This window comes from Lissotriton vulgaris, chromosome 8 (genome assembly GCF_964263255.1).
Source record: "Lissotriton vulgaris chromosome 8, aLisVul1.2, whole genome shotgun sequence".
NCBI lineage: Eukaryota > Metazoa > Chordata > Amphibia > Caudata > Salamandridae > Lissotriton > Lissotriton vulgaris.
Genome location: NC_141696.1, coordinates 1,173,879,927 through 1,173,902,813, shown reverse-complemented (window position 1 = coordinate 1,173,902,813; position 22,887 = coordinate 1,173,879,927). Strand labels below are relative to the sequence as shown.

Below are 22,887 nucleotides of genomic sequence, written 5' to 3'. Positions count from 1 at the left end.
ACTGGAACCACTCCAAGGGCTCAAGGCTAAATGGGAGGTGAGCGTAGGCCGACCCATACCGGATACGGCGTGGGGCCACATCCTGCGGCGCACGTGGAAGGGCACGAGAAATGCGCGCTTTCAGCAGGTACATTTTTATGTGCTTCATAGGGCTTACTTAACTCCTGAGAAATTACAGCGGTACTTTCAGGTGCCGGATGCCCGATGCCCACGGTGTTCGTCTCTGGGAGCGGACATGGACCATTTGTTTTGGGGGTGTTCACACCTGGGGACCTACTGGGCGGAGGTAGGGGAACTCCTGAATGAAGTGACTGACAGGGAGGTGGAATTCGATATGGCGGCGTGCCTGCTGCTCTGGTTCCCGCATACTAAACACACCAAAGTGACAAGCAAATTCATAGACCTGGGTCTGATATTGGCGCAGAGGGAAATATCGTGGCATTGGAAGTCCAGGGGGGGACCCTCACTGCGTAGATGGAAGAATGAACTGCTGCGTTGGTCTGACTGCGAGAGTGTGCTCCGGATGAAGCAGGCTGTCAAGATGGGGAATGAGAAGGCATTGGATGCGGCGCGTGCATGGGAGTTAGTGGTACAGGCTTTGCGTGATTCTTTGGTAGAGGATGAGGATGGTGAGAACTAAGCCGATGGACACCGCGGGGCGAACACAGAAGTATTATACCACGCGCTGTAGTGGATCCATCCAATTCGACAGGACGAGGCACACACCTTAGCAGTTGCCAGGGGAGGGGGGGCTTTGGGGGGGCTGGTTAACGGGAGTTTGGGGGGGGCCGGAAGCCATTGGATGGTTGCTCGTTAGGGCACCTTGGATCTACTAGGACGGTGGGTACTGTGTGGAGTGTGGAATGGCTGGGGAGAGCGGCCAGGTGAGACAACCCATAGCACCTAGGGCAGGTCCCGACAAGGGCGGTACCACTGATTATCACTGGGATGGCTGACGGGAGTGTTGTTGTGGGTGGGGGGGTAAAAGCAGATACGCAAAACGATATTTCAACCATGGTCCCTATGGGACGTGCACCGTGATGTTTTCCTATTGAACGAAGTAATATGCCGCCCGGCCTCCGGGATGCGGGCTGAATGGCTGTGTACGACTGGGATTTCTTATTGGACGGGGGGATATCACGAGTGAACTGGCTGATTAATTGTATCCTGTGGTTTATAACTCTGCAATAAAAATATATTTAAAAAAAAAAAAATAGTATGCTTGATTCCGGTCCAGGGAAGACATGGCTTGGCAGTTCGGGCTGGACTGTTCCGATGAGGCACAGGGTCAGGCTGATTTGCATATGGCCATGTCTGAACTGGGATGGTGTGGTGAGCAAAAAAATGATGGATTTAGGCCCAGATCTCTGTACTGGGGTGAATGTATGATATTGTTCTGCATTCTGTCCATCAACTGTTGTTTTTGCATTTGTCACCCCGAGTGGGACGGTATGCTCAGACGTGAGTCCCGTGCTCTCCACGCCACTGGTGTTAAGCTATCCTGGCTGATGATGGCTGATAGCCAGAAACCGGTCCTAGGATGCTTGATTCCGGTCAAGGGAAGACATGGCTTGGCAGTTCGGGCTGGACTGTTCCCATGAGGCACAGGGTCAAGGCTGATTTGCATATGGCCATGTCTGAACTGGGGTGGTGTGGTGAGCTAAAAAACGATGGATTTAGGCCCAGATCTCTGTACTGGGGTGAATGTATGATATTGTTCTGCATTCTGTCCCTCAACTGCTGTTTTTGCATTTCTCACCCCGAGTGGGACGGGTATGCTTAGACGTGAGTCCCGTGCTCTCCATGCCACTGGAGTCAAGCTATACTGGCTGATGAAGGCTGATAGCCAGAAACCGGTCTTAGTATGCTTGATTCCAGTCCAGGGAAGACATGGCTTGGTAGTTCGGGCTGGACTGTTCCCATGAGGCACAGGGTCAAGGCTGATTTGCATATGGCCATGTCTGAACTGGGGTGGTGTTGTGAGCAAAAAAACGATGGATTTAGGCCCAGATCTCTGTACTGGGGTGAATGTATGATATTGTTCTGCATTCTGTCCATCAACTGTTGTTTTTGTATTTGTCACCCGAGTGGGACGGGTATGCTCAGACGTGAGTCCCGTGCTCTCCATGCCACTGGAGTCAAGCTATCCTTGCTGATGAAGGCTGATAGCCAGAAACCGGTCCTAGTATGCTTGATTCCGGTCCAGGGAAGACATGGCTTGGCAGTTCGGGCTGGACTGTTCCGATGAGGCACAGGGTCAGGCTGATTTGTATATGGCCATGTCTGAACTGGGGTGGTGTGGTGAGCAAAAAAATGATGGATTTAGGCCCAGATCTCTGTACTGGGGTGAATGTATGATATTGTTCTGCATTCTGTCCATCAACTGTTGTTTTTGCATTTGTCACCCCGAGTGGGACGGTATGCTCAGACGTGAGTCCCGTGCTCTCCACGCCACTGGTGTTAAGCTATCCTGGCTGATGATGGCTGATAGCCAGAAACCGGTCCTAGGATGCTTGATTCCGGTCAAGGGAAGACATGGCTTGGCAGTTCGGGCTGGACTGTTCCCATGAGGCACAGGGTCAAGGCTGATTTGCATATGGCCATGTCTGAACTGGGGTGGTGTGGTGAGCTAAAAAACGATGGATTTAGGCCCAGATCTCTGTACTGGGGTGAATGTATGATATTGTTCTGCATTCTGTCCCTCAACTGCTGTTTTTGCATTTCTCACCCCGAGTGGGACGGGTATGCTTAGACGTGAGTCCCGTGCTCTCCATGCCACTGGAGTCAAGCTATACTGGCTGATGAAGGCTGATAGCCAGAAACCGGTCCTAGGATGCTTGATTCCGGTCCAGGGAAGACATGGCTTGGTAGTTCGGGTTGGACTGTTCCCATGAAAAACAGGGTCAAGGCTGATTTGCATACGGCCATGTCTGAACTGGGGTGGTGTGGAGAGCATAACAAACGATGGATTTAGGCCCAGATCTCTGTACTGGGGTGAATGTATGATATTGTTCTGCATTCTGTCCATCAACTGTTGTTTTTGCATTTGTCACCCCGAGTGGGACGGTATGCTCAGACGTGAGTCCCGTGCTCTCCACGCCACTGTAGTCAAGCTATCCTGGCTGATGATGGCTGATAGCCAGGAACCGGTCCTAGGATGCTTGATTGCGGTCCAGGGAAGACATGGCTTGGCAGTTCGGGCTGGACTGTTCCCATGAGGCAGAGGGTCAAGGCTGATTTGCATATGGCCATGTCTGAACTTGGGTGGTGTGGTGAGCAAACAAACGATGGATTTAGACCCAGATCTCTGTACTGGGGTGAATGTATGATATCGTTCTGCATTCTGTCCATCAACTGTTGTTTTTGCATTTGTGATTCCTGGCCAACACCCCAACATTTGCATGCTACATAGGAGACTAGATTGCATTATACTGTAGATGTTATTAAGTGCCCACCCGTCTTGCTCAGGCGGTCTTCCTGGCCAAATCTACACACATCGGTTACACAGTTGATAGTAGAAGAGGTATTTAAGCATCCTATCCATTACAACCTGGATAAGAAACACTAGGTTTTCTATACATTAGATTATTAGAGAGAGGAAGCTCAGAGAGATTATCTGGATTTATCCAAGCCAACAGCCAGAGCATTCCCCTGTATCTAGCCATATCCGGATTGGGTATGAGCAGGCATGAATTACTGCTATTAAGCTACTTGAAGATATGGCTGGTAGCAGGAAGACTTAGGTTCCCATAAAACTAGAGATTCTGTCAATTTTCCACACTGTGCACTTGCAACTCCTGCAATCAATCAAGTATGCACTTTCTGAGTTTTCTTGTGGCTGCAATGCAATTGTGAAATTCCTTAACTAGTGTTGCAGAACAGAAGCATTGAATTTTTAGGCGTGCTGTAATTCTCTACTTGAATTCAGGGAATTGTTTATGATATAGATGTTTCATTTTATTTCTTAGGGGGCTGATTTTTCTGCACTTTATGAACTTTCTGTTTGACGTTCACTCTATTTTTATGTTGGACTATACCGTTTATTTGGCTTTGTGCTTCACTCCCTGACCATTAATAACACTGTGTGGTCTTAAATCATTTTAACTCAAATCGTGTTTGGAATACCGTAGTTTTGTTGACATTATATGGATATCTTTGGTACATATTGTATTTTTAAATCTTTTATATTTAATGAATTAAAGATTGTTTTGTAAGATGTATATTATTTTAAACTTTCATCAAAATAAGCCTGAATTGAATTGACTAAGAAATACCAGTGGAAATGACTTAAAATGACAAATATATTAACCAACCAAGAAGAGAAAGAGAGAGAGAAGCACAGAGTTAAAGAGAGAACGAGTAAAAGTGAGCGGAAGAAAGAGAGCTGAGCAAGTTAACGGCAGAGCAGTTAAAGACATGTAGCCTGGAGTGGAAGATAAGATAGAAGCCAAATGAAGAGAAAACACCAGTAGAGGAGAAAAGAAAAGGGAGACACTGAGACGTGAGAAATATATTCACAATAGGCCCGTTTACTGGGTCAGCCGTAATCCTAATTTGGACTGAAACAGCAATTTCTAATTGATATTATGTAGGACTTTTGTAATAACCTAAAGGGGAGTAAAATATTTTCAGGTATCATCCTGCCACAGGCGCAGGTTGCATAGACTTATGAACATCACAGTCTTTGTAAGCAGCCCAGTGGGTTCTCACAATGCACGTTTAATGCATCTTACCTTTGTCAAGTTGATTTCCTTTACAACACATTGGCTGCCATCTGCTTTTCCTCTCGCTAAAAATGCTTTTCCAAAAGCTCCCTCGCCAATCATTTTGATTATTTCATATTTATCCATTGCTTCTGCGTTGTTCAGCAGATTCTATACCAAACAAAACATAGGAGGGTGACATACAAATAGAGGCTTTGCAAAACGGTTTATCACATTTCTGCAAACATCATTTAACAAAATCACAACCCACCCAGCACGTGAATCCCAAAAGCACACAGAAGATTTCAAGGTAGTGGTCCTTGCACGAGGAGATATTTGTTTCAGGACCCTGTACAGGCATCTCTAGATTTGTTGAGTGGTGCCCAGCGTTTTTAGGTCTCGCACCTGCGACGCGATGTCGCAGCGAGACCTATAGTCTTCGAGTCTGCTTTCAATGAGACAGGAGATGGGCACGCGCAGCATGCCGGAATCGGATCAGGTCGCGCGCGCATTCACCATCTCCTGTCTCCCTTGAAAGCCTCCAACACACACAGCCACACCCCCCTGCTTTCGCTTCGCACACGCACACACACACACACGAGCGCACATACGCGCACGCACACACACACACACACACACACGAGCGCACACATACAGAGACACACACCACACACACCCCCGCCGCCGCCGCCACCCCCAGTACAACTAAGCCCCACTCACCGCATCGGCGGCTTCACACACACGCACACACATACACACACACACGAGCGCACACACACACGCAGGCGCGCACACACACACACACACCAACAAACACCCCCCACTACAACTAAGCCCCAATCACCGCATCGGCGGCCTCAGCCGCAGGAGCCCCCAGCCTGGAGCTCCCTCGTCGTGGCTGGTGCGGTAGGCCTCGCCCCTTCCGTGATGTCAGGGGAGTCCCAGTGACATCACGGAAGGGGCGGGGCCTACCACACCAGCCACGACGAGGGAGCTCCATGCACCACGGCCGTTAGGAAATCTCTTCGTAGTGTGTCCCGTCTTTTATTGGTATGTGTAGAACATCTCTTTCTCTGTGTTGCCTGTGTTTCTCTGACTTTAGGATATCTGTCTTTGTCTTTCCTTTCCTCTGTTTATTTAGGACAGCTCTTTGTAGTCTTCCCCTCTCTGCATTCTGTGTTTGGGATGCCTCTGTAGCTGAACCCCTGTTTTCTCAAAGCTCTCTCTTTTCAGTCTCTGCTGTCGGTCGGTCCTCTGTGTTACTCGTCTCCTCTTCCTCCATAGGTTTGTGTATCTGTGCGAGGTGTTTTCGTTGGTTTCCTCCGGGCATGTAAATCCTTTTTTCTCGCCTTCTCTGCCCTTATTCCCTGCGAGGGGGTGAGGCCGATTGATGTCAGCCGCGGGTTAAACTAGACAACACGCTGTGGACTGATCACGGTGAATTAATGCTGCCCTGGGATTGGCCTCGCCACGGGTCGGGCTTAAACTTCCCCTCAGTTTGGAGGTGTGAGCGGTATGGAGGCCACAGTGGTGCCTCGGGAGCAGTTAGGAGTGAGCGATTGGCTCAAAGGGGTAGAATTGATTTCGAGGGAAGTAGAAGGTAGATTTATCCGCCTTCCCACCGCCAGACAGAGCTCGTCCTGCAGCCCCGTGTTGACTCTTATTTGTAGTCCAAAACCATGATAATGGCAGACATATTTCTTGCTGTTATGTGTTCCGAAAATTGCTTTAGATGTAGCTGGGTACAACGGGGACAGGTTATGCGGGCAGTTGGCAGTCTGCACTGCCAGAGAAATGGCTGTCATGGAGGCGCAGAGAGGCGCCTGCCTGCTTCCTTCTGCGACGGGCAAATACAGAGGGCAGCCTTCACCAAGGGCAAACAGGGCCCTGTCACAGCCCTGGGTCACTAGCCTTGCTCCGGTTCTAGCTGCGTGACCCACGTACTGTAGGTGTACTGGCGAATTAGTATTTCATGTTTGATGAAAACATTGCGCTGGTAACTGACCTGCGTTTTGCACAAGAAAGCTAGCTTGCAAGAGTGGCCTGCACACCACTTGCATCCCAGTGGCATCGCAGGGTTGACCTCTTGACCCGCCTGTAGCCCCTCAACAACCTACTAGCGGGAAGAGCTGAATGAAAGGTGAAAGTTTAGTCCAGCACGATACAGTTAACTTTCCTGATGAAAAGCCCAAGTGTGGGCAACCTCAAGGCTATGACTTGGAAAGCACTGGTCGTGGAGAAAATACTTTTTTTTACCAGTGGGCTCCTACAAGTTGAGAATCCAAGTTGCATGGGATTATGAAGCTGCAAAAAAGGGTTCACTGAATTTCAGTCTGTGCCACAGTTATTGGTGAGCGACAATTAATATCTAGCCAGGCAGATCATGGGGAGACTCAAGTTGTCTAATCAGCCACCAGCGGAAATTTTGACACCCATTCCCAACGTCTGGCAGCAGCATAGAAAGGAAAGTGGGCTGTTGGAAAATATATGGGGTCTGCTGGAGGGAGGGTGAGTGTTCTTGTTAGTGTAGGGAATAAACCCACTCAAGAAGGTCACTACCCCAGGACTCGAGCTTGCATTTAGTAACTTGCCTTTATTGTTCCTGCTGCACAACTGAATATGTTCTTTTATGGTTACTTGTTTAAAGACAGCCATCCAACTTTCTCAAAATAATTTAGAGAAAGTAGCCCCAGAAGCTCTTTTAATCCCCCCCCTTTCTATAAGAAAAACAAGACAGAAGATGAGCATGTGAGCAGCATAGCTTCGCACACAGACTGGCAATCTCAGACAGCACTACATTAATTGAGAGACAGTGTAATCAAAAGCTTGGAACATGCAGTACCATCTCAAAACTGACCATCTTTCCCTCTCTGTTATCCCAGACCATCTGGTCAACAATCCATGAAGTACCTGTCTCCTCTTCGCCATGGACTATTCAGGGTAACACATGAACAATGACTAGAACAGGCAGTTATGACCATCATACCAAAGTTGGAAACGAGAACAATAAACTGGAAAAGTGTGAGAAGAGAAGGATTTGGAGCCAGTTAAGCAAACGGGATTAAAAGAAAAGCCCTGCTGCAAGAGGGGACAGTTTCTGGACTCCGTATACAGGCAGTAGTGGATTGAAAAGGTATGAGCTGAACACCTGGTAAATACGAGACACATTTCTGCATCTATATCAGTCCTAGCAAGAGCATAGCTAGGATTCTCCTAGTAGAATAGGTACTAGGCATTCCAGAAAGGGATTTAAGCTTTTGATAAAAGACTACTATGAAACATGCAATCCAGCAAACTACAGACTGCTAGGATGTTGCTAATCCTGTACCAATTACGCCATAAATAAACAATGTTTAGTATTTTCTACTTTTCCTATCTAATAGTCTTGTCTAGATAACAGACAAGAGAAAACCAAGAAGTGAAGGATGGAATGTTGGAAAAGTAGCCAAGAACAACAAGCATTTGCAATGCAATAGGTCTCGCATTTAGTTTAATCTATTGGCATTGTAAATGACAATCCCTTTTATTTATGTTTTAAAAACTAATTTTTTTTTTAAGCATTGTTATTTGCAATGTTAATAGCTAAAAGTTGTCACCTTATCTGGAGGGGGTTGTCGTCTAGCGCCTAGAGCTGCCCGCCATGGAACAGGCAACATCCTGAGATTTAGGGCAAACCACTCAATCTCCCTAAGCCAACAAGGGGGGTGGGGAGGTACGTACTCCTGTTCTATTGGAAAGTGCTCTAATGCCCTCGAGCTAAATTGGCGTTATGAAAAAATCAGCAAGAAAAATCTACATGCCAACTGCCTTTCTGCCGCTCTTTCTCTCCCGTCGCCAGAGCCAAGCTTGTTTAACTTCTCTCCCACTATCTCCCGGTCTTTCTCTCTCCCCTTCTCTCACACCCTACTATAATTTCTTATTATTTTTTAACCACGTCTCTCTCTCTTTCGTTCTCCCCTCACTTTTCTTCCATTCTCTTTGTCTTCCTTTCGATTCTTGTGCACACACTCTTATTTAATTCTTTGTTTTGCCCTCTTTCATACTCTCCAATACCACACATATCTACCTAAAACACTCTTTATCTCTGTCTCGCTCTTTCCCTCTCTCTGCTCAGTCTGTTGTGTCTTTCTTCCATACTAAATGTTAGTCAAATATTACTAGCTCAACACACAACCACACACACTACCACACACACACACAACCACAGCCACACACACAACCACACACACACACAACCACACCCAACCACACACACACAACCACAAGCACACGACCACAACCACACACAACCACAGAAACACAACCACAGACCCACAACCACACACACAACCACACACACACATATAACCACACACACACACACACAACCACACACTTCCACCAGGCACACACACCACCAGCCATCAGTGCACACATCAATTGTTAACGCATCCACAATTAACTATTGTAGCAATCGCAGTATGGCGCACTTTACTTTTAAACATATTCATCTAAAGCGCAGCATGCCACCATTGCTACAAAAATAAATGCACCTTTTTTTGGCCTACAATTTATAGACTTTTGTTGCAATTGGTGTTGCAATATTTAGCAATGCCAATAGCTCAAACTTAATGAATGTGAGACCTATTGCATTGCAAATGCTTGTTTCTTATGAGCCCGACACAGTGGTGCCAAGGCTGCCGAATATCACGGCTGCCTACTCTAGATTCCACCTCATGACCCTTTCTTCCACCACCTGGCATCTGTCTCTTTCTATCCCTCTTGCAGGTTCTCTTTCATACTTGTTTACACCTTTAGTCACTCTTTCTGACATGATTAAAAATCGCTCTTTGAGTTGCCCATATGGCATGCTCACTGCCAGCTTTTTATGGCACTTGTAGGAATATCTGCATAGTTAAATTGTACAGGCCATGTTTTCTGTTTCACCAAAGCACAATACTATTTATGCGTTTCATGTTAACAGGCCAGTGACTGCTTAACACACTACGACTTCACCTCGTAAAATGAGTTCAGATTGGCCACTGTTTCTGCTATAATTGTTATGGCAAGGTTGAGCATGGGATTACAGTATGGATTACATTACCTTTTTTTAATATTTAGAAGAAAAATGCTATCACAAGCTCACTGCATAATCTAGGGGCATATGTGCAAATTGAAACTGCCACAGATGTGTATTCATGTATTACTAATTTGATCTAAAAACAATTGATGTGTTTTCCCAGACAGCGTTGTTAGATAGGTTCAACAGGGTTCAGTGCTCTGCGTAAGGAATATGAAAATTAACCTTTAAAATCAATTGCTCAATCCCATATAAGCCTGCAGTTTTGTTTCACAATTTCTGGTCCCTGTCTCTTATATCAGAGTACAAATTTATCAAGATATTTCATACTTTGGATGCGAGTATATTGAGTGATGGCTTTAGAAACAACACATTTGGAACCCCTGGAGAATTTCGATAAAGGAAGTCCACCGTCTCCTAAAAACATTCCTGGACCTATGAAGACTATACCCGAAGAAGAAGGCCCTGCTGGAAGAACGAGTACTCTTGACTACTGATGTTTGCCTGGCACCCTTGGACAGGAACTCCTTTCCAGATGCAGTTACCTCTTGCTTACCTGCCCTAGGGACACAAAAATACAGAAGGCCTCCTGACTCCAGCAAGGTCCAGCTCACAACAGAGGACCGGAGCCTACACGAGCCCCTACTGGAGAGACACCTAGTTCCCTAGTTCCTAGAACATTCGCTGAAGACCTGAGGGCTTCAGGAATACCCAGAAGGAACCTTATCAGCAGTTCAAGAAAAATGGAACTTATGAGTTTTTGGCCCCTTTATGACAGAGGCAAGCTGCTGCGGCTTGCTGCCAAAGGTAATTCTACGATGTAGTTGTTAGCTCTGCTGCTACTCACCTGTGCCAATTCTATTTGTGGGGAGATTTGCACCACTGATCTCCGACCTGTACCTGTTCTGTGTTATAGAAGCTTGCACTGGTGCTGCATCTACTATAAATGCTATTTTTGTGGGTGGATATTGTGGGTGGAGGTTGTGCTCAAGGCAGACAAGAAACTAGGTTAATTGTGCGCAAACTTTTTCCCGTCCAGAAAATGAGTTCAGCAGACCTTTTGGAAAAGGTTATCTGGCCCGTGGATCCTTGCCCAGTTACAGCTTCCAGCCTAGACCAACTGGAGATTTTCAGAACTGGAGATGTCACTCTGAGACTTATTTAGAGTTTTGTGAATGGGTTACTGCAGCAAAAGGATGATGGGATGCTGCACTATAAGTTAAACGAAAATACAATTTAAAAAAAGAAAAACTTATAGAAAGAGAAAATCGAAAACAAAAGGACTAGCCCATCTGCCGTGGCACGAAAACACACTCATTTTCAGGGAGAGGGGAACATGTGATCATGCAAAAGGCCTTCATGGGGTAATCAATACCAAAGCTTTTGCCTACAAGCTTTAAGAGGGTGTAATAATAATCCAAGCTCACGCCTAATGGCTTTAACAAGAGCCAACAAAAAATCGCTAGTATGGAGTTATCTGTCGTAGAATTATTAGACAATACCCTCGGCTCTATAAGCCCTGAAGCTGCAGTTATTATTGGTGGTGACCTAAATTAGAAATATGAGCCAATAGTTGGGTTGGAATACCTTTTAGAGGAAGAGGATATGGCAAGAGGCATTTCTATAAGATGCTGGCACCACTGTTCCATGTGCAGTAGCTGGTATGCAACCCTCTCGCTTTAAATCTGAGCACGGATTGCGAGCCTGCAACAGCATACCCAAGTTCATTTATGTTTAGAAGAGGTGCTGCTAAAACAAAAATGTATTATATAATGGTTACGGTTACAATATGGGGTAGTGTAGTTGATTTCAAAGTAGACCAAAGAGAAGATAGCTATCATCTTTCTCTTTGTCTGGAAGTATCAGGGAGTCTTTTTGTGTCCTGGGTGCAGGTTAAGGCTAGACATATCATCCAGCCTATCATCAGTAATAATCGTAGGTCAGTTAAGTGGCCACTTATTGCGAACAACCCAGCAATTATGACAGAGATTTATAATGAATATTCTGATGCTCTACATCTTTTTGTAGACAGTCTTCCTCACAATATCCCTATAACACAAATACATTGTTCCTTGGCAGAAAAATGGAAACCTTTCTTGACCAAGAATCTTTCGAACCTTGTGATAAAATGTACCTCTAAGCGCCCTCCCAGGAATCCTTGGTACTCTAAAGATTGCTGATTGGCAAAGAAGCGGTTGATAGCGGGTTTGAAAACAAATTATATTGAATCCGTAAGAAAAGCCAAGGCAGATTATAAAAAAACACCAGACCAAGCTGAAAAAGACTGGGACGAGGTAAATTGGAGTGGTTTTTATCCTTGCAGCAAAAAATAAAAATAGTGCTGCCTTTTGGAAAATAATAGCTCATAGTGGCAAAACTGGCAGTATGAGCTTGGAGCATCATCTGGACCCAGGAACTTGGTGTAGACATTTTTCCCACTTATATTCTGACACTAACAAATATCTGCAAACCACAAAAAGTCCAAATAGAACTGAAACTTGGTGCCAGAGGAAGATAACTGTGAACATAGCTGTCCTGGAACCTTTTCCAATAGTTTTGGCAGTTCATTTATGGCCAGAGACATTATCGCAAAAAGGGTTCTATTCTGGTTGGACAACATGACAGTGGTACAGGCCATCAACTTGCAAACTGCCTACTGTTTATTGGTATTGTGCTTCCTAAGGGAGCTGTTGAGGGCGTGCCTGTGCAAAAATGTTGAATTCTGGGTGCGACACATTGAGGGGGTTAAGAACAGGGCAGCTGATGCTCTCTCTCGTTTTCAGTGGCTCCATTTCCATGAGGCTTGGCGACGAGTGAGGGCAGAGACAACGTCTTTCCCTCCAAAACTTTGGCACCTATTACAGTGGACCAAGGCCTAATGAAACTGGATGAGCCATGTCACCCAATGAGTTCCACATTTTACAAGGGATGATAGATTGTGTTGACATGGCCACATATTCTGATCACCAGGCCACCTCAACCTCAGCAGCATTCAGTTTGGCAATTTTGGGGCCTTCCGAGCAGGAGAGTTGGTAGCCAACTCAAGGGATGATGAAACAAACAACACATTAAGTGTGTAAGACCTCAGTATGCAAGAGGGCACCTTAAAAAAATGTAGTGAAGGTCCAAAACCGATTAGAAGGGCCTTGGGACATCCTTAGTACTGCACCCCCTGGGCAGCCAAACCTACTGCCTTGTTGCACTGGTCACAGCATACCTCAAGATATGCCTCATGGTTGAGGGATATCTACTAGTGCACGCGGACCAGTCCCCCCTCACCAGATACCAGTTTGGAAAGGTGATGAAGTCATGTCTGGAACTGTCAGGCAACACAGGCAAGTATTACTCTTTACATTCCTTCTAGATAGGGGCAGCCACCACAGCTTACAAGGAGGGTACCCCCTCCCCCCCCCCATGGCATCAAGAAGCTGGGCAGGTGGGACTCAGACTGTTACAGGCACTATATTCGACCATGATGAACAAGTTGACAGGGAAGGCAGGGCAGGGAAACAAACAGCAGTGATGTAAATATTGAACAAATGTGTGTAAAATGTATGTTTTGGTTCTTTGCTTTGTGTGCGTTCATTCAGCATTAACCTCATAGATGCGGCGCAAATATCCCTCCCCAGTGCTGCGCTGTCCATTGGAACTAGTGCTGAATGGACGTCCAATGGTCGTGCGCAGCACTGGGGAGGTAGTGCTGCCGTCGGCCAACGCCCCGACGCAGCACTTAAGGGGTTAATGTTTGGTGATAATTGCAACTGGCAAGGAACAAATTCCTAGTGTTGTTGTTTTCAGTGTGGTGCAACACATTAAAACTGTGTGTTCAAATGGTCATTTCTTTATTTCACTGGGGTTCAAGTGTGGGTGATGGGCAACCCATTCACCGCTAGAATGGCGAGATTGGCAGAGACCAGGACCTGGACGCACAGTGCCACCGGCAAGAGGATAACATGGTTAGGCTTCCCTGGAATGCTTTGGTACAGTTTGATCATATAGCTGCAGCAGAGATTGGCGAGTCCCCACCTAATACTTAGATAATTCACCTTGGGGGCAATACCTCACATCCCCCCCCCCCCCCCCCTCCGGGGGTGCTGCGAGCTAACATAGGCAATGAAGTCTATCATGGGTGAGATCAGCAAACTAATTGGGCATTGGAAGTTATGGTAGTTAGAAATAGTGCCTTGCGGTGTATGGCATGGAGCCAGGTCTGTGAAGGCCATTAAATGTTCCTGCAGAAGGGTAAATAGCGCCATGAGCAAATTAACCAAGTAAAGAGGTTTTGGCTTCTTAAGGCATTGCCCAATCAAAGTAAAGCACCGTGGGGTACTTTGAAAAGGATGGGGCACACCTCTCAGAGGTCAGTATAGACTTGTTCTCCTGGTCCTGCAAGAGGCACTGACAACTGTGGGTTGTAAGTATGGGGGAGCCTGCCTTGTGGGGAGCCCTGGATGTGATGGTGGCCAAATCCAGGGCGTTGGCAAAGTTATAGGGCGATTTGGAGGCTGATGGGTACATCAGGGTACAATCTCAATGAGCCCAGCAGGGATGCTGTACACCAAACCGCAGGAGTCTTTACGTCAGGACCCTGGATGATAACGTTGGTGCTCTGGTAGTCTTTCGGTGGTTGTAAGAACTGAGCAACCAGGGGCTAAAAAAGCCTTAAAAAGGTGTGAGAAAAATTCATGGACTAGTGGGTCATGGTATTTAAGGGAGAAACTCACAAAATAAAATGGTAACACCGAAGGGTTTGGCCATGGTGCCGTTTGGATCATCAGGTGGGTGGGCAGCTTAGGTTACTCATCGATGCCTACCCTGGGGATCACCCGTAAGTTAACCCACCATGGCGGCATATTTCATTTACGAAATAAACCTGCAGCAAACTGTTTCCAAATAAACCCGCAGCAAACTGTTTCCAAATAAACCCGCAGCAAACTGTTTTTCCACCAAACTGTGTGTTGCGTGATTCTTGTAACGCACGGTGTACTAACTGCTATTTTATATTGTTGTTGGGGCGGTTGTTGATATCTGCACTATATCGCTTGCTCCCACAGTACTATTTCGGTATGGCTCAAAATGGGGATATTTTATTTTTCTCGTTCTACATTGTTCGATCTCTCCCCTTTCGCCTCCTTTGGTCTCTATTCCATATAACCGTTCTATCCCCTCACTTGCTCTCCATTGCCCGGTTTAATTCGCCTACAACGTCTCCCATACTATTAGTTTGGGCGAACCTTCTGTCTGGTCAGCTTTTGTCCAAACTGCAGTTCTGCTTTGTATGCGCCTCCTGTTAAAGATCCTCTGACACAGAAGAGAGATTAGCGAGGCGCAGACTATGTAAATAGACAGGACATATATTCGGCGGCCACCTCATGTTTTTGCTCACTCTTGAGCAAAAAACGGCCTTACGTAAATTTTCTGTTGCATGTAGTACAATGATATACTAATCCGTGACGTAACAGCTATGAAACTTTTTTTACGGAAACATAAACACATTTGATTAATTTCAGTTTAGTAGTATTTTAATACGATGAATGTCAGTATTAAATACGTCAACATCTCTTTGTACCCGCAAACATTCTTTAATAACCCTGGGTTTATCGTCACTTCGTCTTTGAGTACATTTCTTAATTGGGTGTTTCTTCCTAAGCATGGCTGGCCCGCTTCCTTCAACAACAAGTAGCAATGAGCACTGACTCTGTAGTCCTTCTTCACTTTTATCCAAGGTTTGCTGTTTCCGTTGCCATGGATACCAGACGCTGACTTACAGCCCCTCTCCCTCTCTTTTCTGTTCGACCCCCTGTACCTGGAATCAAAGTATGGCCTGTACCGTTCCGGGGACGCGCGCGGCTGCACAAGGATCGCTGTGCGACTCACAGGTCACTGCTTTCACTCATCGGTAACAGTGGTGCAGGGCAGTCTCCCAGTCGGCTCTTCCATCAATTCTCACTGCTGATTCCTTTGCCCTGCAGTGACGCGAGCGCACAGCAAAAATTACCCGGCTGCACGTGCGGCTTGGACGCTTCATGGGATTTGTAGTTTATTTTATTTATTTTATTTGTGCGTTTTTATATAGCGCGGACTTTACCCGAAGGTGTCAGAGCGCTTCACAATAGGAACAGAACTGATTCATGAGAACATTACAAGTGAACAAAATACAAAAGCAAACGTTACATTAAATGAAGCAATAATGACAATCGTGAGCCAACAAAATACAAGAGGTAGCAAACGGTGCATTACAAAAGTGACAATCGTGAACCAACAAAATACAAGAGGTAGCAAACGGTGCATTACAGGAGGAAAGAGTGACGTGTGCAGGTTACAAAAGCGTACAAAGTAAACATAGAGGTATAATACTGCAATATATGGAGGGCTCAAGCACAAGAACATGGTGGCACTTGAGCAGGTATGTTATGTTATGTTATGTTAAAATAAGTTTATATAGCGCACGGCTACTCTAAAAGAGTGTCCCGGCGCTTTCCACGGGCGGCTCAGTGTGTAATAACATAACAAGAAAAACAGATACAAGAAAGAGAGAAAGACCTACCAAAGAGAAACTAGAGATTAAAAAGCCAAGTCTTCAGGCTCTTCCTAAACTGAAACAGATTAGGGGTGCTGCGTAGCGCCAGTGGTAGAGAATTCCACAACTGGGGTGCCTTGAAGCTGAAAGAACGGCCCCCAGTGCGGGCCTTCCTCACACGCAGAACCACGGCAGTAAAAAGAGATTCGGACCGCAGTGAGCGGGCTGGGCGGTAGAAGGCCAACCTGCGCCGTAAGTATACGGCCCCTGAGCCAAACAAGGCTTTGTGCATCAACGTAAGGGATTTAAACATGATCCGCTTACGGATAGGCAACCAATGGAGCTTCTGCAGCAACCCAGAAGCTCGTGCTCGCCTATGCAGGCCAAAGATGGCACGGGCAGCAGAGTTTTGTGCCACCTGCAGGCGTTGGACCAGGTAGTCAGGGAGGCCAAGAAAGAGGGCGTTGGCGTAATCCAGCCTGGATCCAATAAGCGCCTGCACGGTAATCCGCCTGTGCTCCGCAGAAAGCAGTGGAAGAAACTTGCGGAGCATCTTCAAAATGCCGAAGCAGGTTCCGGCCAGACCAAGGACATTGTCCAGTTTGACACCGAGATTTTTAGCGACCAATGATGACTGTGCGGGAGGACACATTTCAGACGGCCACCATTGCCGCCACTCCGGGTCGGTGACACAGCCGAAGAATAGGACCTCCGACTTACTAGAGTTGGCCTTCAGGCTGTTGCGCTGGAACCAGTTGAAGACCATGCCCAGACAGCCCTGAATACTCTCTCCGTCAAATGCCTGATCTTTACCGCATGTGAAGAGGAGTTGCGTGTCATCGGCGTAGGACACGATCTGGGCCCCGTAAGCCTCCACCGCCGCCGCCAGAGGGGACATAAAGATGTTAAACAACGACGGGCTCAACACAGAACCCTGTGGAACCCCGACTCCCAATGGCGGCATCTCGGCGGAGCTCTGGGAGACCCAGATCGTCTGGCGGCGGCCTTCCAGAAAAGATGTGAACCATTTGAACACCGTCCCCCTAATGCCGATGTCATGGAGCCTGGCGAGGAGCGCCGCATGGGGGACGGTGTCAAAGGCCGCCGACAGGTCCAACATGACTAACATAGCCTTGCCACCAACATCCAAGGTCTCCCTGATGATCTCCGAGACCTCCAGCAACGCCGTTTCCGTGCTAAAGTTGGGACGGAATCCGGATTGGGAAGGATGGAGCAGATGGTTGGTTTCTAGAGAGCTCGACAAGACGCCATGGACATGTTTCTCGGTGATCTTGGCCAGAGCCGGGAGAAGTGAAATTGGCCAGAACCTCGGCATCAAGACCCGGCTTTTTCAGGAGGGGGATAACCATCGCCCTCTTCCAGGTACGAGGCACCCTCCCCTCCCTCAGGGAGGCATTGAGGATGGGATTAACCAGAGGATTCACCACCGCCGCCATCCCAGCCCAAAATTTGGCAGGGCAGGGGTCAAGTGGCGAACCTGATTTGAGGCTGGCAAGCAGCACCTGCGACGCCTCGCTAGTGACAGCAGGAAAATCTGCCAACACTGCGACAGGCGTGGGCGATAGCCCATGTCCCGCCCCGGGGCCGCAGCCACCCTCCTCGACGCTCTCCGAGAAGGAGACCTGAATCGCCTTGATCTTGTTGGTGAAGAAACTGGCGAGATCACACGCCCACGCATCCGATGATACTGTCGGGGGTGAGTGGGAACTGGGGGTCGTGAACTCCTTCACCACAGTGAATATCTCCTTACAGGAGTTCGCCGCCGCCTCAATCCTCCTAGCAAGATATTCTTTCTTGGCACCTAAGATGTCCCGGTGATAGGCCTTTACAGCCGCCCTGTAGGCAAGTTTGGCCTACAGGGAGGATTGGGCTTTGTCTAAAGAGGCAAAGGTAGAGACATAACGGCTGAGGTCCTTGACAAGGGAATCACCAAATAGAAGTCCATCAGCCTTGACACCAGGATCCTGGGAGGCCAGGTTCGCCAACTTCGGATCTAACTTGATCAGCAGGCCCTTGTGGCGTTCATGAAAAATTGCAGCGTTGGCATTGCCCAAAAGGCAAAAGGATCTTTGAATCCATAGAGAAATATCCTCAGGATTGAGGTCAGACCCCTCTAGGCGGGCAGTCTCCGCCATGTCCAGCACCCGGGCCAAGGGACCAACAACATCCAACAATTTGTTCTGACAAGTGGACCAAGCTCTGTCAACGCCCTTGCGAGGGTCCTTGCCAAATTTCGAAAAGAAAGTAAGGAGAGGTTGATCAATGGAAGGAGTGACAGTAATGTGAGAATGTAAGGAAGGTTTGGGGCATTCAGACTTGAGCTTTGCTCTAACAGACTTGTCCAGGGGAAGACGTAGTTTTGAGGAGATATAGTCATCCACATGGGGGGTGGTAAACCATTCTGTAGAATTAGGGTGTCGGATAGAAGTGGGGTCAAACATAGGATTGCCCTCCGAGTCAAGCACAGGTTGGGACGCAAACGTGTCAAGTCAAGCTTTCTTGGGAGAAGGAGGATCAATAATCTGAAAGAGGTCTGCCAGATCGTCAGTGTCACCCATATCATCATCATCATCCGTGTCAGGGATGGAGTCAATGACCAGCTTCTTAGGAACCTCCACATTTTTAATCTTGGATTTACTTTTACCCACAGTAGCCTTAAACACCTCTGTGGTAGGAGGCCTGGGAGGGACCGCACCCTCAGTCGAATGCGCGGACAACTCGCGACTCAGAAGTGACACATTTTTTGAAATAGTAGTGGAAGGTACCAGTTTACGCTTTCTGCTTTCCCCCGCAGAATGGGCCAAAGCTTTGGTCATAAGGTTCATAAGAGAGTTCTCCATGTGTTTGGAAACACGATTCATAGAAGCTTCCACAGCTGTCTCCACAGAAGAATTAATGAAATGACTGAGGTCATTTTTGAAAGCTTCACTTTCATCATTATCGAGCTCAGGGGAGCTTGAAACCTCCATAATAAAGTGAAATGGCAGTGAGGAAAGGGTTAAATTGAAAAGCTGGGAAGGGGGTGTGAGCGTGAGGGAAAACACTCCCCTGGGGCGGGGACCGTGAAAGAAGAAGAGTCGAAAACTCCGAGGAACGGGAGCCCCACAGAACAGCCTCGGCAGATACGCGGTAAGGAACATTGCAGCTAAAGGAGGTGCGCAGCGGGAGAGGGGGGGGGGGAGACGGGTCCGAAAACGGGACCAGCACTATAAGGAAACGAGCGCGAGCAGCGCTCGAAGGCACCTAATAGAAACGAGCGCAAGCAGCGCTCGAGAGGCACAAAGTATAAATCAATAAATAAGCAATACAAATGCAATAAACACTGTAAACGAGAGAGTAAGAAGAAAATATGACTTATCTGACTGCGTAGCAGCAAGAAAAGAGGGCTACTCGTGGTCAGATCTGTTCATATATACTATTGATGCTGTGATTGGTGCATTGTTTGTTTTGTTCAATCCCGTTGGCCAGTAGTTTTTCTGCTGTGCCTTCTGGGTATTGTGGTTATTCACTTATCTTGCTATTTGAAATAAAGCAAGAAAAGAAGGCATAATACTCGCCTCCGTGTCTTTAATAAAATTAAGACTTTCCGTCATAAGTACTAGGAAAATCTACATTATCAACCAACCCACCTCCTCCTTACAGTTCTGGACGGCAGGCAGTTTGACCCGGGCTGTGCGTGCCTTTATTTCTATGGCCTATGGTTAATATATTGCTGCGCAGCATTGGCCCACTATCTTGAACAGTGTTATAGATACCACTACAACACCTTTGGTCGAATTTGCGCTATCATAGTAGGAAATGCTAACCATGGTTCCATTTTTAGACATAATGCTTGAAAAGCTGCATTTTACCTTTGGAGCATATCGGCACCCCAGCCTGTGAACCCCTCTGTTTTCGGAAAAGGCTTGCGCATTTAGAAGATAAAAGTGTCACAATCTGCTATTTATAATGTGGTTTGGGAAATGAAAGATTTTTTCGGTGCCAGAACTGCTTTAACACTCAGCGTGTCTTCCCCCAACATAACTGACACACACTCGCCTCTGCCGCAGCCCTCGTGGTTTTCTTGAGGTGATATTGTTACTCGCTGGTTAAGATCAAATCTAATTTGGTGATAAGTGGAGTACTGAACACCTCGAGCAAGTGAGATAAATGCCACTTGACCCCTGTGATTGGTAACTTTTTGTTGGCTAGTAGTCTAATTGACGGAGCCCTGTTAGGTTTTACAAATACGTTTTTTTTAAAGTCTGTTTTTTACATGTTATTGCCCTCCCCCCGTTTTTCGGTCTTTGCAGTAAATTGTTCTTGTATGTCAAAGGGATTTTGCTAGAGCACTGTCGTTCCCAGCTGGTGGCATCTGTACCCTCCAAGCTGAGTTAAATTATAAATAGGAGTGTCTTTAAAGCCCCGTGAACTTGACATGTTCATTCATTTCCTCATTTTCATAGGAAGAGTTTCAGGCCCTAATATTTAAGGGGAATATTTTTACCATTGGATTGCACCATGCACATTTCTGCCCCGGTTGTGAAGTTTGATATAAGCTGGCAATAACATTTTTTAAACGTAATTCTTCCAGCAAAGTGCTGCCAGTGAAGAAATATAGTTTGTGTTAGGCCATACACTTAATTCCATAGGCCATGCATGCCCATTTTAGAGAACCCCCCCTCCCACTTTTTTCATCCCAGTAAAAACCCTGATGTCAAGCTATTCCATTTCTAGTGCTTTGCAGCAGTTTTAAGATGATCTTAAAGTTTCTTATTGCTCAAAGGGTGTAATTGCTGATATTTATGTTTCCCCTCCTTTTCATTGCTTTATTTTGCGCTCGAGAAAGTGTCACTCATAGTCGTCCAAATGTCACTTAATGATCTTAGAGCTCTTATGTTTGTTTTAGCTGACAACAGAGCCACCCATCAAGCAGGACATCTGCTGGACCCAATTTTTACAAACTGGGAAGATATTAGTGTCTCTGTTCCGATTAAGATCCTGTGGTCAGATCATTATTTGATCCCTTTTAAACTCAGAAGACTGCCCAACAGGGGGCCTTTACAGAAACCTCCCGTTACTAGGCGCAGGGACTGGAGGAAATTCAGTCACGACGCCTTCAGTCAAGCCCTAGGACAGGAACCCCCAAAGCTTAGCGACAATTTGGTTGAGGCGTACAGGATGTATGAAGAATGGGTTCAAGGTGCGCTGGATAATGTAGCCCCTTGGACTCATAAAGCCATGGCACGGAGCACGAAATCCGCTCCGTGGTTCACCGATGAGCTGCGCGCCGCTAAAACCAAATGTAAAACCTTGGAGCGTAGATGGAGAGTGGAATATGCCCCCTCAATACGTGAAGTCTATAAGAGTGAACTAAGGTCCTACCACAGCCAGATCAGGAAATCTAAAAGAGAGTACTATAATAAAAGAATTGACTGTGCAGAGAACACATCTAAAGAGCTCTTTATGATTCTGAAGGAACTCTCCGCCCCTCTAGCGAGTTCAGGGGAAGTCCTCCCCTCGACTGAGTCATGCAATGAGATCGCAGACTTCTTTATAGGGAAGGTAGAAAAGATCTATGCATCGTTTCAAACTAACTCTGAAGCTACATATCTGCCCGACCCTAACTGCGGAAATAAGGTCAGGGAAGAACTGAGGAAATTTGTGGTCCCCCAAGCAGAGGAGCTTATGATGAAAACGCTCAACCGCACCCTTGACCTGCTGCCTCTCAACTCCAGACGTACCATGACGCAGGCACTAATAACTTCCCGTATTGATTACGGAAATGTACTGCTCCTGGGTACATCGGCGAAAAATATCAAGAAACTACAGGTTCTACAAAATTCTGCAGCGCGCCTAGTGTTAAGGCTCCCCCGTAGAGCCCCCTCGCGACCCTCTCTGGCATCTCTTCATTGGCTACCTATTAGTAAGAGGATTGTTTTTAAAGCTCTGCTATGGTGCCATAGGATAATCCACCACAGAGCACCGGCCTATCTGTCGGATCTGGCATCCTTGTACGAACCTAGTAGATCCCTTAGATCTAAAGGAATAGGTCTGCTCAGAACCGCCCGTCCCAAAAAAGTTAGAATGGGAGGCAGATCATTCCGCACTCTAGCGGCCAGGCACTGGAACCTCCTGCCCATGGACACTAGGCTAGAGACCAATGAGGCCTCTTTTAGAAAGAAGTTGAAAACTTGCCTCTTTACTTTGTGATGGGACCCTCTTTCTCCTTATAAAATGCTCTCTCCACAGCGCGGGGACACGCCGGGAGGCGTCACCAGGCGCTTTACAAACTCCTTTAAACTAAACGAAACTAAACTTATCAACATCCTATCGGACATTCACTCGGGCTCTCCCTTAGATGCGGTACCAGCGAGGATTCTCCGCAGTCATCTTCCCCTGGTAGCGAAGTATATAGGTAACATGGCCTCGCTTTCCTTCCATGAATGTCTAGTTCCGGATAGCTGGAAACTGGCCCAAGTCGTCCCAATAAAAAAGAAAGCCCACATAAGCATAACGCAATTAGACAACCTGAGACCAATCTCCCTCCTTCCCTACTGTGCGAAGGTAGTAGAAAAATTGGTTAACCGACAGCTGGTGAGCTT

General features: G+C 46.9%; 1 protein-coding gene across 1 annotated transcript in view; it reads right to left on the bottom strand.

Moving 5' to 3' along the window:
• NEK5 (NIMA related kinase 5) overlaps positions 1 to 15,722 on the bottom strand; it is a 416,861-nt gene extending 401,139 nt beyond the window's left edge. The window contains exons 1-2 of the mRNA XM_086935035.1: positions 15,640 to 15,722; positions 4,734 to 4,874 (exon numbers count right to left, since the gene is read on the bottom strand). Of these exons, the coding sequence (XP_086791161.1) occupies positions 4,734 to 4,850 (117 nt within the window). The 5' untranslated portion in view covers positions 4,851 to 4,874; positions 15,640 to 15,722. The remainder of the gene's footprint in view (positions 1 to 4,733; positions 4,875 to 15,639) is intronic.
• Positions 15,723 to 22,887: the final 7,165 nt, after the last annotated feature.